Consider the following 16,737-nt stretch of genomic DNA (forward strand, 5'->3'; position numbering starts at 1 on the left):
AGTTTTGGCTGCAGTATGAGTTATTCCTGCCTTCGAGACTGCCTTTCACTCCTCCCCGCTGCACCCTGGGACAAGAAAGGACAGGCCGCCCACCTCCCTTCCCCTTTCACGACCCGTGAGCAGCCCAGCTTCTCTTGCTGTTTTCCCGTTACAATCGCAGTCCGAAGCATTCTTTTTTTATGCATCCCCGAGGAGGCAGAGCTTCGGGAGCGCTGTTCCGCCACACACCCGGCACCCCGCAGACACCGCTTCCCTACAACCCGCGCCCTCCTCCCAGCGCTCAGCTGGAAACGGGGCGGGCAGCGCAGCACTGGCCCGGCCGCCCGCTTCCTTCCGCTCTCGGCAGGAGGAGGTGGAGCGGGCGGAGGCGGTGGCTGCCGGGCGGTGGATGGCGGCGAGCGGCGGCGCCGGGCTGCTGCCCTTCCTGCGCCTGCTGGGGCAGCTCAAGGTGGGCGCGGGCGCTGCGCAGGAGGGGCCCGGGGCAGCAGCGGGGCGGCAGCGGGGCGGCAGCGGGGCGGCAGCGGGGGCTGCCGGGGCGTGTGCCCGCCGGGGTGTGCGTGTGCCCGCCGGGGTGTGCGTGTGCCCGCCGGGGTGTGCGTGTGCCCGCCGGCCTCCCGCGGGGCCGGTTTCCCCGGCAGTGCTCTCCCCGGTGGAGGCCGGCGGAGAGCCGATGCCTTCTCCCGAGGTGTGCGTGGCGGCCCCGCCGCGGCGCCTGCTTAGCGGAGGCGGCCGGGCCGGGCCGGGCTGGGCTGGGCTGGGGCTGCGGCGAGGAGAGGGGGGCTCTGGGCAGGGCAGGGCAGGATGCCCCGATCCTTCGGCTGCGGCTGGGCCGTGCTCCTGGCACAGTCTTGGGGAGCCCGGTCAGGTCGTTGGGGCAGGTGTTTCCTGAAAGCATCGAGGCTCACCGGCGCGTGGAGGTCACGGTGGGGCAAAATTTCTTCTGGTCTCTCTGAAGAGAGGTAGTTCAGTTCCAAGAATTTTAACGTTTACAGTGCCATGGTCTAGGAGACGTGGTGGCGTCCTGCCAAAGCTTGGATTCCGTGATCTCAGAGGTCTTTTCAAACCTGACTTATTCGGTGATTCTGTGACACTCGTGCAGAGAGTACCACGGACAGGATGGGTGTACAGGAACGTGGCGAAGCCAGAGAGCGTATCCGATCATATGTACAGGATGGCAATGATGGCTTTGGTGACTGAAGACAAAAGCCTTAACAAGGACAGGTGAGACTGCCTCTAGTTATCAAGACCATGTGTTAATGTTGTGGGAGAGTTGCAGACAAAATGCTAAAAAGAGCTGTCGTCCTAAGAACTTTTAAAACACACTGAAGGAGTTTGAAAACCTTTCCCCTCTTCTTTTCCCTCCATCCTTTGGACAGGATGCTGTTTACCTGGAGAACTGAAAGGGGCTAAAAACTTCTATTGCTAGACTGTGAGTGCAGAGGCAAGTCCTTAGTGCAGAGGCTCTGAGCTGGCCTTCTCTCAAACCATAAGTAAGCAAGCTGAAGATACTTGTTGAACATAGTCTGAAGCAACAGACAGCAAGGGCAAATCCATACACCATGTGGATTTTGACTGAACTAGCACTTAGCAGCAGTTAAGGAGCCTCAGTAAACCTCTAGCACAGTAGAGAAAGCTTCATTATTGAATGAGTTGTCGAGTCCTCTACAGGATCATGCTTGCTTAGTCCCTTCAGAAGCTGATGTGAAGGCTTTTTTGAGCATTTTGCTGCAGACTGGCATAGCCATAGAGCTGTGAGTGTCAGATTATATAATGAATTTGAGATGGCTCTAATCAGATTACCTTCTACCTGTTGGAGGAATAACATGAAGTATATCATAGTTAATTATCACAACATCTCTGAAAGCCAGGTGTACAAAAGCTAAGTACATGACTTTTGAATGCTATGCTCTGGTACATGGTGTATTTATACTTAAATCTGTATTTACAAGCAGCAGGAGCTAGAAATCAGAAACTAAAAACATGTCTGGGTGGAAACTACTTCCTGTGGCAAAGAAGTGAAAAATGTAAAGTTTAAAAAAAACTCCAGCCAACCTGTAGAATATAGGAAGGGTATAAATTCTGTCATCTCTTAGCTTTGTGGATAACAAGATTTAACTTAAAATGCTGAAAAGCTAATTATTCTGTCTTTGCTTCTTGTCAGATGCATACGATTAGCTTTGGTTCATGATATGGCTGAATGCATTGTTGGAGATATTGCTCCTGCAGATAATATCTCAAAAGAGGAGAAACACAGGAGAGAAGAGGTATGGACATAAGGCATGAAAACACATCTGCAAAGCATTCTGTGTGTTTTTAATGGTTTGGTGAGGGAACACTAAGCAATATAATACTGTCATTGGCATTGCACAAGTCTGCCACAACCAACTACAATTTTCAACTCATTGTGATTTTTGTATCTTTAGCATCACCAAGTACAAAGTTATGACAGGGGAACCTTTGAAGTAATCTTCATCTTGGCCATTTATTTCCAAACTAACTGTAGTTTTGATAGCCTGAATAAGTCATTTCAGCAGCCTTACCAAAAGGTGGAGAGCAGGGTCTGGGTGCACTGACTGGGATGGATGACAGTTCATGTCAGATCATGTGTGGTGCCAGGTCGTGCAGTTGTGACAAAGACTTTATTGAAACCTTTTGCATGGGACTCCAGACACAGGTGTCTTTTTTGTTTTGTTTTGGGTTTGTTTTTGTTTGTTTGTTGGGTGGTTTTTTTTGTTTTGTTGTTATTGTTGTTGTTGTGAGTGCAGCATGCCTAGAGTTACTTTATTTTTGGTCTTGTACATATCCAAACTGTTGGTTTGTCATTTCTGGTTTGTGGCATTATTTGAAGAAAATTGAAGAAAATGTAAACCACTTCTGTAGCCACAGCTAGAGGGCAATGTGTCGCCTCAGAAACTCGTGATAGCCTTTTTGTTCAGTGTAGGAACATGCTAGGAAGTACATTAAAAAAATGAAATACCACAATTACAGTCAGTAAAGATATTACTTCAACAACACTGAATATGAATAGATCTGTAGTTTTCACTTTCTTAGCAAAAAGCTTACTCGTAGAGTTAGTCACAGCCCCCCTAATCCCAAGTTTTAAACAGATAAGCATTAAAGAGGGAGGGGAATAATCACTGAAGCATTATGTTACACTCTTTGAAGAGCTTCAAAACACTGAACAGAAAAAAAAATCTTTCCTAGAAGCCTTTAAAGGTTGTTGTGTCACTGAGAATCAGGCTTCAACTTTTGTCTAGAGAGAATTTTGATTTAAATTTAGGCAAGGAAAAAGGTATTTTGATGCCTAAGTATATTTAAAAAGTTTTCTTGAGTATTTTCAGCTCCTGCTCTCATTTCACTCAGTGAGAACTTTGCTGTTGACTTTGTGGGAAGGAGAGTAAAGCATTAAATATTTAGGATGATTCTGAAATACTTTGTTGAAAAAATACAGGAAGGGTGGCAACTTCAGGAGGTGGCTTGAGGGGAATTATCAATATTCTGCTTCCACTGCAGAGTTCTTTTTTCCTCTTTGCTCTACAGCCGATGTTGACCTGGTTTTGAAGTTTGCTGCTTGTGCAGTAAGTCTAACCAGTGAGTCTTGCCCAAGGCTAAGGCAGCAGAAAATGAACTTGATTTAAAAAAAAATTTTGGGTTTTTTGAGGGGGAAGTTTTTCAGGTTGGGCTGGGTTTTTTTCCAGGTAAGTCATTTTGGCCTGCTAACCTTGAAATCTGATGAGCTCCAGAGCTGGAAGGAGGTGGGAAGGAACAAGACCTTGATGCTTCAGTGGTGGGGGGCAATGGAGTGCAGTTGCGCAGGATTTTTTTCCTCCCTTCTTAAATATGTTATTCCAGAGGTGCTACCACCTTGGCCTTGGCCAGTGCTGTAGCCCTCTTCCCTTTCCCCGCCAAAACCTTGCCATGCCAACACAATACAATAATATTCTGTCTAGTGTATGTTTCTACAAACTTGGTAACAAGTAGATAATTATTCAGAAAAGACAGTGATAGAAATGTGTTTGCTCAAAAGATAGGTAAATTGAAATGGCCTCTTTTTTTCAGGCAGCTATGCAAGAACTGACCCAGCTTCTATCAGAGGACCTCAGAAAAGAAATCTATGAACTCTGGGAAGTAAGCTTGCATTCTCTTAATCCTATGGTAAAATTCAGGGTGACCCAGTCTCTTCTTCCTGTATACCTGTGAAACTGTGCCATCTCTTATTTTGACCTCAGAAAGCTAGATTCATTTGCTTAGGAGATAAAGTGTAATGGTATGAGTCAGTGTCATTTTAGAATCCTTGTCTAACAGAAACCCTGGACTTTGCCAAAATAACCAGTTTTGGCCTCTGGCCTCTCAAAGTTCCAGATGAACCTGTCCAGGGCTTGATTTGTACAGCTGAAAGAAGGGTTTGTCCTCTACATCTAGCTCACTTGGGTATAAATCTGGTTTTTTTATTACGTTACCTCGTTCACATCTGGCCCTTTGCAGCTTTTAATACAGGAAGAAAATAATGGGAGCTGATGACGCCACAGATTATTTTTTGCTTTTTATACAAGTAATTTCTGTGGTTTCTGTTTCTTGATTATAAAGCCCATTAGGCTAAAATATTCAGTAGTAACTTAAAATGTTAAAGTAAATTAAAACTTAAGTTTGAACTTAAATATGACACAAAACAGCGCTTTTCGACAAACACTATGGATTTCTTGCCTTGTGTACCTTAAATGTTTGGATTGGAAAGTATCTTCTGTATTTGAAGGTGATTTAACTTTTTTATGTGAATTCATGCAGTTAATTGATAAGATCTTTTTTACTTGTAAATGAGGGATGATTAGATTGTTTCCAAAAAATTCAGTTTTATAATTACTGTGCTTCATCTTCTCCTAACATATGGTCACATGAGGACAAGTCTATCCACAACCTCTCGTTCACATGTTGCTGCAAACAAAGCATTCTGTGTTTCTTGGACCTGATTCTGTATCTTATATTGATATTCTTGCTTTTCTGCTTGGAATGTATTTAAATTCCAGATATTTGCATCCAATTTCTGTCTTTTGTTACAACACCCTGTTTGTGGGGGTTTTGTTTCGCTTTGGTTTTTTTTCCCTGTTATAGTCGTGTGGTGAACAGGCAGTGAGAATGTGTTCTCAGAGCTATATTTCAGGGTAAAGAGGGTAAATCACCATCATCAGATCTGGGAAATAAAGTGTATGCATTTTTTTACTGAGCACTGGTTCCTTCTCCCTTGGGAAGCTGTTATAGTTGAGGAAAATGAGGTTTTGATAGATAAGGTTAGTCCTGTAGAACTGGTATTTTTCTTTGCTGGTCTCAGTCTTCTCTTATGGTTGTATAAGAGCTGGTTCACTATGGAGTCAGTTCTTCAGCATGTTAGCTTTTCATCATTCTCATTAACCATAATTTAATATATGTGCACTTTTGATCATTTGGTCTTTGTTTCTACCTTCAGGATAATTTATAGGCATTGAGTCTGCAATGCATAGCATGAGTGCAACCCACATAACAGCGAGGATAACCTAAAAATCTAACATTCATATGTAGTCCCTCTAGTCTTAAGTGAAACAACTAGGTGCTTCTTAAAAAGAAAAGAAAGAGGCAGAAAATAAGAAGCCTCCAATCATTTGGTATGATACTCAGCTCTCACCTAGCCAGAGGCATTTCCCTATGATTTCTTTTGTGAGTGAAGAAAGTTATGGACCAGAGCTGAACGGTGGTGGGGCAAGATCTGTTGATACTCTTAGCAAGTCATTCCTGCACTGCTCTACCCTTGTCTCTCTACCTCTCTTTGCCTTTCCGCTTTACAAGGACTATTGCTTTGGGCTGTGTTGGTGGGCACTCTGCAAGTGTAGTGTAGGGGGGAGAGGCAGCAGAAAGATGCCTCAGATATATTTTCACTCTATAACAATCCAGAATATGTTAGAAAAAATAATTAAGTAAACGAGTCAGCACATTTTGGCACTGTCCTGCTTTTTTATTCTCAACTGCAAAAGCATGGGAGTAATTTTTAAAAGATGGCCTGTGGCGTTGGAAAGACTAGTTACTGTTTTTCCAAAGTGTGCTGTTGTTTCACAGTCTTAAACACCTTTGGGGAAGAAACAGTGTTTATTTCAGCACTGTGCACAGTTGCACATATAATAACTGATGTTTCTTGAGGGTAATGTGAGCTGACCTATGAATAAGATCTGGTGGGTTGTATGACCCAAAGAGGCTGGTAACAGATTGATACTCCCAGTTTAATTGCTGGTGGTGGGACCGACCTTTACAGGAAAACAGTCCTAGTTGTCCTTCTCCCGAAGTTCTCCTTTGTAATGCTGCCAAGAGTTTGTTGTCTTTGGTGGAACACCCCACTCCCCCCCCAAAAAAAAATAAGAAAAATAGTAGAAATAGATTTAAGAAAATAAGAAGTAGTATTTAAGGCAAACAAACTCAGGTTGAAAGGAGAAAAAGAAGATAAAACATTGAAGTGAAATTGATTACTAAACTAACAATCAAAATGTAACTGAAAATTCAAAGTATCATTGAAATCCAAGTAGAATAGTAAATGAGTCAGTCATGGCTGTCAAAATCTGGATTTTTGACTTCAAAGGTAAAGTAATAAGCCGAAGTACAGGCTCCTAGTAGTATGTCAGACAAGGAAATGACTGTCACGCTTACCTGTGCTGGAATTACAAAGCCAGGATCTTGCCACTGTGGTGACACTCACACCACAGCTGTTGTCTTAAGATGCAGAAAGGGATGCCATGTTCTTTGGTCAGTAGGAAAACCTCTTCCTGTACTTGTGCTGCTCTTATCTGCAGAACTGCTGTGAGTCACAGGTTCTGTGCATCTGGGAGCACAGATGGGATGGTGTGTACTTAAGACTGATTAATGGTGATGATGAATGGAGTCGGCCTGCCGAGGGTATCAAGGTGATTGGTAACCTGCACAGAAAAAAACCTTTTTCCTGGGGTTGATTTTGGAAGTCAGGAGAAGACCAGCTAATGAGACATCACATGCAGTGTGACAGAGAAAATGAAATGGCAAACCTGTCTGCAGCCATCATTGGAAGCAAATGACAGCAACATTGTTCAAGTTGACCAGAAATGGGAATAACTCACAAATATATGCTGATGATTACTGTAGAGAGGGAAAAGATAGCACAGAGATTAAAGGACTTAAAGTCTGACGGGGGGGAAACCCCTCAACCACTCCTCTTCCTGTCTCTTGGGAGAGACATAAGGACATAAGCAGCTCAGACAGATTAGACCAAAAAGATTAGGAAGGAATGACAGGAGAAATGTAAAGAACAGCTCCGTATGGAAACAGCAAGTGGTGGAGAAAAGTGCAAAATAGGTCTTAAAAATAGGTGATGACAATGCATAGGCACACTCTGTGGTAATCCATATTAGGCCAGGCCTCAAATGATCTTTATATGTAAAATGTTATTAAATGGAACCTATTGTTTAACTTGTATATGGTGCAGGGTTGCTTCCGTATCATCCCTGATTCAGCCAAAACAAGTGATATATTTAGACTTAGATTATGCAAAAGAATTGTGTTCTGAGTCCCATTACATTTAATATAAATTTGGCACATACTTATTTCAAGTGTTTTGCTGAATAGCGTCTTAAAAACAAAGTGAAAGACGTAACTGCGGTGGATATTTATGGAGTGGCTTGTACTAATGAAGAAAATTCTTGATACATAGAGAGCTTTTAATACTTTGTTTCGGAGAAACAAAATTATTTTCCTATAACTTCAAATCTTTTCAGGAATATGAAAACCAGTCTACTGCAGAAGCCAAGTTTGTAAAACAGTTGGATCAGTGTGAGATGATACTACAAGCATTTGAGTACGAAGAGTTGGAAAACACACCTGGCAGATTGCAAGATTTTTATGATTCAACTGCTGGTATGACATTTGGGCTTTTTATTTTTCCTCTTTCATAAATGAAATAGATAAATTGCCTTTTTTTCTGACAGACATTCAGAGCAAGTGAGAACTAGTTATTTTACTCATTGCTCAAGTACCCTAAATATTTTGAGGGAAACTTAATGCAGTGTGAAAATACCTTATATTTATCTATAGATATTGAGTCTGAATTTCACTTATGCCAAATTCCTTTTAGATCACTTTTTATCTAGACAGAGGCCCAGCTTTCATTACACTTGCATGTGTTTAAGGAACTCCCTGAAACATCAGAGGGGGCCTAAAGGAGTCTTCAGCCTTCACAGATGCTCGGACAGCAGCTTGTTTCTACTTTGTTAGTGTTTCATGAGCCAGTGAAGTAGGATTTGTTATCTCTACATGAGCTGTGGTTGTGTGTGACCTGCCCAAGGTTCATGTATGTGAGAACCACCTCAGTGAAATGGTTTAGCTGCAATTGTATTACCTTTTATTCTATCCATTACTTTTCATCCTTTGCAAAATAAACTGATAGTTGAAAGGAGAAATAGGTAAAATAATAATCTTTATAATTTTAGCAAGGGAGCTGAACACCAGAAGAGAACTTGTGACTAAGTCAGCCAGTCCTGGAAAAAAACTAGGGGTAGACAAACTCGGGAAGAGGACTAGCAGTCACCAGACACTTCCTGACAAGTCCCATTTATACTTTAGAGATTCCTCAGGGAGATAGTAAGCTCTCTGAAAAATGTAGTAATTTGTAGGGAAGACAAAAAAAAAAGGACAACATGAACAAAGCTGGAATACTTAATTTTCTAACTGACATCTTTGCCCTCCTACCACAATTCAGTAAACTAAACTGAGCTGGCGTCTGAGTAGAGCCTACAGCATACACCCCAAGTTCACCTGTAATCGGAGTGGTTTCCTGTAGCAGGATACATAGTATTGGATTATCTTGGTCAGGGTGCATCCCTTTTTCAGCTCTTAAGGTCTTAATATGGCACAAAATATAAGCTTTTTGGTAAGAAGGGCTGTAACTACTCTTACTCCATAGTTGGATCAAACTGTGAGTATTCACTTTCTTAAATAATTTGACATTTATTCTGAGCCTGAAGTGACATCACTGCTATCATTCCAATGCCACCCTTTCACAGGTGGGAAAATGACAGCCTTATTCATTAAATTTCCCTTTCTTTTCTTTTGCAGGAAAGTTTTTTCACCCAGAAATACTTCAGCTTGTATCTCTGATTAACACAGAAAGGAATAAAAAAATAGCTGCTACATCTCGTCCACATTCCTGAGGTGTTCCTAAATGCTGTAGCTGTAATAAATACTTTGTTTTATATTCTGTACATTATGTTTCCTTCTGTAAGATCACTGATTCTGCCAGCAAATTTTTTTTCCTGTGCATTCATTGCAGGGAATCCCAGGACCACTTAGATACGAGCAGGGAGCATAGTTACCTCCCAGATCAGAGTTTGTGTCAAGGACCAAATATTTAGAATTATCTTGTTTGGGTTTTTCCTTTTTTTTTAATCAGCTTTTGATTAATGCAGTCTCAGTTACAAATAGATTCTCCGCTGGGGAAATTCAAGTACGTTTACAAATTAGCTGATTGCAATCTAATCAGTTCATGTAATGCACTGTGTATGTCTTGTTCTGTGACTTCCAAGTATGTATGGATTTAATTTCCTTTCAGTGGGTTAATATCCACTCACAGTGCTACACAGAAATGAGACCAATGAGCACGTTCCTCTATGAGCTCTTGACTGAGCCTAGAGATGAGATTTCCTTCGAGTACATAAGCCTTAAGAAGTGATGGTGGATAAAACTGGTAATCTCATTAATTATATTTTCTCAATATCTTCATTGTTTCATAGGACTTTCCCACTGTTCATGTGCTGTGTCAAGGACTGGTGTCAACATTTCCATAATTCCAATATTCCTTACTCCCTCTCACCCCAGACTGGCAGTTTTACAGACTCTTTGACAGGTAATTGATAATCACAGAATAGCTGAGGTTGGGAGGGACCTTTGGTGTTTGTGCAGTCTAACGCCGAAGCCTCTACACCTGTGTAAAGCTGGTTCCCTTCTTCTGGCTGTTACACACTGGTACTGATTCTGCTGTAAATGAGTTTCTGGCAGAAGTAATATTGCCAATGTAGAAGTACAGAATGATTGGGAAGCAAAGCTGTAGTGATGGTAAATGCCATAATGAGGCCAGTGTCTGCACGGCCAACTGCTGAGTTGTGTGCAGCTGGAGATTAGGGCAATGTCATGATTACCAAGTAAGCAAAGTTTGCACCTGGAAAACTTGCGTGGTCGAGACCTGGAGCTCGCTTCTCTGTCTTCCACCTCATGTCAAATGAAGCAGCATAAAACTAAATTCAATTGTCATTCAGTTTAAAGATAGGTAATGTAGCTGAGCACACATTTTCAGGCACCATGACTCAGGAAATGTTTCCTTTATGCAAACCTCAGGGGCCTGACCGAAGCTTGTGCAGCATTCTGCAGCTGGTGCCTTTGGCAGAGGCACAGAGTGCTGGGCACAGCTGCTGGGAGCTCTTGTTTTAGGGGTTGGCACAGTGCACAAAATCTGCAGAGCATATTGGTCCGGTCCAGAGGAGATGTGAGATGCCTGCTCTGCTGGGAACCCCACAAGGGAGCAGTTGTGCCCTGTGGAAACCCTGGAAGAACAGGTTGTGCTTTGCTGAGCAATAGGAAAGTGGTTATTGGCAACAGACAGTCATACTGCAGGTGGGATGGAGTGGAGCCCACTGAGCTCTCTTCAGCATATTTATTCCTCCAGATTGTAGTCTCTATTAGTTTCCACTGAATGCTGAGCGTGAAAGAGCTACAGATGCATTGAAAGACAGAACTGAGAACATTCTTAACCAACCAGAAAAGTGGCCTTGAAGAGATGCTTGGTAGAAACATACACAGCACAAGCACTACCCTAAATGGGAACAGTCCATTCCTGCAATGGAGTAAGGAAGCTTCCCTGTTCTGCAGGGGATGTAGGGGACAGTGTGAAACCCCAGTGCAGTGGTGCTAGCCTGAGAAGTGGAGACATGGTTTGGGTATGCATTGTGTTGGATTTGGTTTTAAAAAAATGTGTAAAATTACATTCCCTTCTACTTGCTGCCACTGCAATCCTATGTCAGTTTTGGACACTGCATTGTGACAGAAACAGGAGTTAGTTGGAAGGAGATGGGAGAAGAAGGTGTGATCAGAAAGCACGAGCTGTGATGAGAGGTTGACAGATAGGTTAGCAAACAGCCTGTGGGGTTTCAGGCTTCCTAATGCAGTTCTAAAGTGCACTACTCACCTGTAGGAAAAGGTGCTGGACCCATGACCTGCAAGAGGAACTTGCCTCCTCATGTCTTTCTTCTGATCTGTTCATATCAGCATTGACCCTACACCTAGTGGCAGCTGCTGTCATGACAGTAACATTTAAGAATCTTTATTGAAGTGAAGCTTGCCTGGCCAGCCTACCTCCACTAGCACTATTGAAATTATGCTCTTAATGAATCCAATTAAATGCAATTTACTGCTCCCCAGAAGTATTTTCAATGTGTATACATACATACATAAATAAATAAAATGAGGTCTAAATTAGTGTCCCAACAGTGTTTGAACTCCATGTTTTGAGCTTGGTTTGGCTGCTGGCCCTGTTCAAAAGGTCAGTGGTTTTAGACCTAGATGTTTTCTGCCATGCATTTCACTTTTATTGAACTTAGTTCAAGTATGTTTCTCCATTGAACCTCAGAATTTTCAAAACTTGGGCCCCAGATTTTTCATGGGGAATTTCAGGCCCGGAAGAAACTGAACAGATTTTAAAAACTGTAAGTAAAAATAGCAGATTATGTTCATGCAACTTACCTTGATATTCTTCCATGCAATAGCAAGGCTTATAGATGCACAGTAATCATAGAATCACAGAATGGTTTGGGTTGGAAAGGACTTTTAAGACCATCTAGTTCCAACTCCCCCCTGCCATGGGCAGGGACACCTCCCACCAGACCAGGTTGCTCAGTACTACTAGTAAACACAGAATTAAAACATCACAAAGGGTAAAAGAGTAAGAGAGAAATTTATTTTTAATAAGAATATCAAGAACTTCATTTACACAAACTAGACAATTAATAGCTTACATTTTAAATATGCAAAAAACCACATAAAATAAGCTAGAAAATTGTCACAAGAATACTAGAAAAGCATAATTAGATTTGCTTCCATGCTAAAAATCACACTAAAGAGGCATGTGATATAAATGTCCAAAGTTAACTTATGTCCAGTAGAACATTACAAAAAGACTTTCAACTTTGTAAAAACTACCAAAAGCCACATAGGAAAAAAAAATCACTTAAAGCCAAGTTTTCTCACAAAATTTTAAGCAGTCTGTAATGTCAAACTCACTAACACTGATTTGAAGCTTTGGCGTATGCTCAAAAAATGCATCCATTTTCAAAGTAGCCAGGCTTTTTTCCATCTTGTTTATTGATAACATTGTGCTCTCCTCAATCTGGTGAACTTAATAATGCAACATGCATACTGACACGTGCTCACTAGACAGCCAGATAGTGTCACAAACGTGCTGCTCTTTCCTTAGAAAAAATGTTAGAAGAATGCAAGAAAGCATGCTGAATCAAAGCTGAGAGATGCCTGGCTCTTGGTGACTGAGCAGAGATAATGGAGTTGGTGGAATTTTGTCCCAGAGCGAAGCATGACAAAATTTGACACCAAGAGTGAAGTAAAGTTTTTACTCGTCCGGTATATTGTGAGATGACAGGGTCTATCCTAGCAGCTCTGAAATGTGGCCTGAAGGCAAGGGCTCTCTAACCTATGGCACATCTGAAGCCAGTTGTTGGGTTTGTATTCTTTCACTTAAGGCTGTAGCTTGACTGAAGCTCATAAATACTTTCCTTATTTTTGAGGGTAAGATATGGAGGCAAAAATATTAGAGGTTTCCTCCGCTCCACTTGATTTTGTAATTAACTTATAGTGTCAAGCCTTACCAAACCACAGAGAGCGAGCAATGGTACATATTTCTAAACTGAAACTTTTCCAGCCACAGTGACCATCTTGAATCCAGAGCTGTGATCAGTTCAGTTTGTGCATGAATAACTGGGGGTCTCTTCCTGTCCTTAGATCTGCCGATTAACAGGTGGAAGGCAATGCCAGACTGTACCAGTGAAGGAGAAAAATTTTTTTGTGACAATAAGTGATTTTAATTCTGTTAGGAAACAGATCATGTACTGAAACTCCTGAACAAAGGGCACCTGGTATGGCTGGTAGACAGCTGGTGTATGGGCTGCTGCTGGCAGCTGAAAGCTTAGCTCTAGGTCCACCTGTCTGATGTGGCACTGAGAAACCAACACATACAAAAGAGTAAACTAAAAGAGATAAGAAACAGGAACTGGGAGACTGTTGGAGGGAAGTCATGTGAAAATGAAAACTATGTTAGTCACTTAACACAGAATTTAGTGCATTATAGCCAATGACTGGTGTGTGGTTTCGATGATGTACAAAGTACCTGGCGCTAAAACGGCCCATCTAAAATAGAAACAGGGAGAGGAAACATTTCTCCAACACAAGGCCAGGGAGGCAGTTTTCCAAAGCTGACAAAACCTTGTTGCACAAGTTGTGTGGTGAGAGAAGGTTGCAAATCACTGTCTGGGCAAGTCTCTGAAGAGAAGTATGTGGGGCTCAGGAGGGCCTGAAGCTTAACACTGAAGCTCTTCTTCACTCTCAGGAAGTCGGGTACCAGCAAGAGAGCTCTGAGCGCTGGCATGGGCTGTAGAGCTGAGAACTTCTTCAAAACTGCCTCCTGTGTGGCTTGTCCCACCAACCTTGGTCTGAAACAAGGCAAACAGAAAACAGAAAGTTCTTCTGTTCACATTGAAGCAAGTCCCATTTGCATTCCACCCCATGGTCATGGAGGGCTGAGAACTGTTCAGGCAGAGAACACGTAGGATGTTTTTTCTTAGAACAACAGCTACAAAAACAGTCAAATAAAGCAAATTCTTTCCTCCCCCAATTTCTAAACTAGGCTACCATTGTAAAATCTGCCAGTGGCATGTCTCGTAACACTTAAAGGAACCAGTCCCTAAGCAGATCCCAAGCAGAATCCTAGACCCTACCACTAAACCCAGTGTGAGTAGCTCACACTGGTTTCACTGTTTTTTTCCAGTTCTATGAAGCCTGGATAAGAGATGGGTATTAAAATGAACTGGTTCATTTGCTAAGTGGCCCATCCGCCTGCAATGGTAACACACCTTCTCGCAAAATACATAAACCGTACTGGGATTTTGGACAGCAGAAGGAATGTAGTAACCAAAGAACAAACCCATCAGCTTGTCTCCCTTCAGGCACTTGCAGCTACATAGATATTGACATACCAAACTGCCTGCAGCATTTTCATTGAGGAAGGTGGTGAAGAGATATCAAATTACATTAATGAAATATGTGACAATCTGCTTGCACATCTACTTCCAGAATGCTTCAGGTCACTGAATTTGTAAATGTAGTAAAAATAAAAACCAGTAAGACCTAATCTATGAAAAAGAGTTTTCCTAACAAAGACAGAGCTTTATCTAAAGATTTGGAAATGACCAAGCCAATGTGACGAAGAGACAAAGCTGTTTTGACTAGGTTGTCTTGGTAAGAAAATGTTCTTTTGTGGCTTGGCTTGCTGATATGCCCACTCAAAGTTGACTCGAGTCTGAAAATAGGGCAAAACTCTGTAGTCCATCCTAGAATTGTAGCAGGACTTAAAGACAAGCTGTCATTTTTCGAGCCTGTCAGCCACTGAATGCTCAAGAAGGTTATTTTAATTAAATGAACTTGGTGTCCTAAGTTTCCAAAGGGTTAATCCTATGTAATCCTTTGTTTCTTTAGCTAGCTCAGCAGTTTGCCTAGCTTGAAATAAAATAAGGTAGTACTGGGCTTGATATTTGCTCTGACAGTTTGAGTCACTGATTAAAAGTTCCCATCTCAAGAGGTAAAAATCTGTATCCAGTCTAGTTTCAGAAGGTGTCGGTCCATCACTGATTTTTACAAACAGCAATATGAAATACATGTATTGTAAAATGCTGGTGGGCCCAGAATTTCCAGCAAAAAGGCAGCTACTGCCTAGTAAAGCTAGTATTAAGTTTTTATGGCAAGGCTCATGACTTTTATTTGCCAATTAAAATTCTCAAAAGAACATTGATTCAGACTAATCAGGGTGATTGTGAAAGTAAACTATTCCTGCACTGCTTCAAATGACTCAGATAACGTGCATTTTGATTTGGACACCTCAAAATAAGAAACATTAATGCAATTTCATTTTCTTTTTCTTTCATTTGCTTTTCTGCCTACTCTTCCATCCAGAACCAAGAATGAGGAAAGTCACTTCACTGGCCAGTACCCCAGTGTTTATGCAAACATTTAATTCACCTGTGTTCAGATTTTCAGAAAAGCTGAAAAGAATGAGGCACCCAGATGCTGTTTGATTACCAGGGGAAACTGAACTAATATATTCTCCCAAGAAAGCTGCAACCCACAGACCAAACTCCAAGAGCAAATCAAATTTATTTTTAAATTTGACTTCTAAATGTATGAAATCTAAACATCAGTTTTGGCTAATACAGGAGGTGCGAGGCACATGATAAGACTGCTGTTGTCCTTTTCTTTTTCTTTAGAAGCCTCTCTGGGAAGTTCTCCACTTTTTCAGACCACAACAGGATCCTAGAATTGAAGAGGAACCACATGATTTCTCCCCCCATCCCCCAGTCCTCCTAATCTTACAAGGCTTGGAAAAGAGGCAGGCAAAAGGAAGAACAGTGCTGAGACATTCCCATTTGTCCACAGTCTATACTGGTGGCACCCTAGGTCCATAACTCCAGCTTCCCCATTTGCACAAGGAAATGAAAGAAAGAATGAGAAAACAGACAGAAAATATTTCAGAAAATGCCAGTGGGTTTGCCAATGGACAGTGAATTATTTCAGACTCAAAACTTACTGTACTGTCCTTCTTAATTAGAGATTCCTTAAAGGATGATCTAAGAGCACTCTGAACACAGCAGGCTGAGCTGACCTGACAAATAGTCTCCTCTAGAACACCTTTGCTTCATCAACAGAGTAAGTTCTGCCTCCTCAAGTGAAACACTGTGAGAGGAAATGGTCTTCAGAGCTGTGTAGTTTGAACTGACTTTTTCTGAATCACACTGAGGTGACTGGAAACAGACAACCCCTCCTTTGATGCAGAAAGAACATCACTCACATTTGTCCTTTATCCCTGAAAGCAAGGTGTTAAGCTGTCTCTCTCAAAGGTTGGCCTATGTGTAGGAAGTATGGATTTCTGGAGTCTAGAGTAGTCTAGATGCAAACTTGGGAGCTAGAAGTACTACTGAAAGCCCCAAGAGTAGGTTTAGTGACTAAATGGATACAAAAAGTGCTGCACTTCTCCTGCTCGTGAAAAATGGGGGAAAAAAACCCCCACCCTCCCCAAAAAAACCAAACCAACCAACCAACCCAAAATATTTCAGACTTCAGGTGTTCCAGTGAGCTGCATCCCTTATATCAATAGGTAGAAGTAGAAGGATTATAAAGTGATATATGCAAGCAATAGGCTTGACTGCAGGAGACAGGAATTCAGATCTTCCGAGCTGATGCACCCCACTGCATGAATGATTCCTCCTACAGTAAGGGTGACTATAAAATGCATTTGCAGCTAAAGTAAAAAGAATAGGAAAGCATATACAGGCACTGTTCTGGGGCTCTGGGGGTCTGAGTTCTGTTCTAACTCCTCCTCCTAGACACACTCAGTCTTTCCTGGGATGCTGCCTCCCACCTGTGAAA

At 42.0% G+C, this 16,737-nt stretch overlaps 2 protein-coding genes across 4 annotated transcripts in view; one reads left to right on the plus strand and one right to left on the minus strand.

The window, feature by feature from the left end:
• Positions 1–287: 287 nt before the first annotated feature.
• On the plus strand, positions 288–9,245 carry HDDC2 (HD domain containing 2). The gene is made up of 6 exons (XM_027752107.2): positions 288–448; positions 1,100–1,221; positions 2,162–2,264; positions 4,060–4,128; positions 7,764–7,902; positions 9,100–9,245. Exons 1-6 carry the CDS (start codon positions 389–391, stop codon positions 9,192–9,194), a joined length of 588 nt encoding a protein of 195 aa, XP_027607908.1. The 5' UTR covers positions 288–388; the 3' UTR covers positions 9,195–9,245.
• Positions 9,246–11,967: 2,722 nt separating this feature from the next.
• Positions 11,968–16,737, minus strand: part of TPD52L1 (TPD52 like 1) — a 53,068-nt gene continuing 48,298 nt past the window's right edge. For all 3 annotated transcript variants that reach the window (XM_027752071.2, XM_027752093.2, XM_039381743.1), the window contains exon 8: positions 11,968–13,751. In XM_027752071.2, the coding sequence (XP_027607872.1) occupies positions 13,620–13,751 (132 nt within the window). In that variant the 3' untranslated portion in view covers positions 11,968–13,619. The remainder of the gene's footprint in view (positions 13,752–16,737) is intronic.

The sequence above is a fragment of the Pipra filicauda genome, unplaced genomic scaffold (genome assembly GCF_003945595.2).
Source record: "Pipra filicauda isolate LSUMZ 115617 unplaced genomic scaffold, ASM394559v2 scaffold23_size5868930_pilon, whole genome shotgun sequence".
In the NCBI taxonomy this organism is placed as follows: Eukaryota; Metazoa; Chordata; class Aves; order Passeriformes; family Pipridae; genus Pipra; species Pipra filicauda.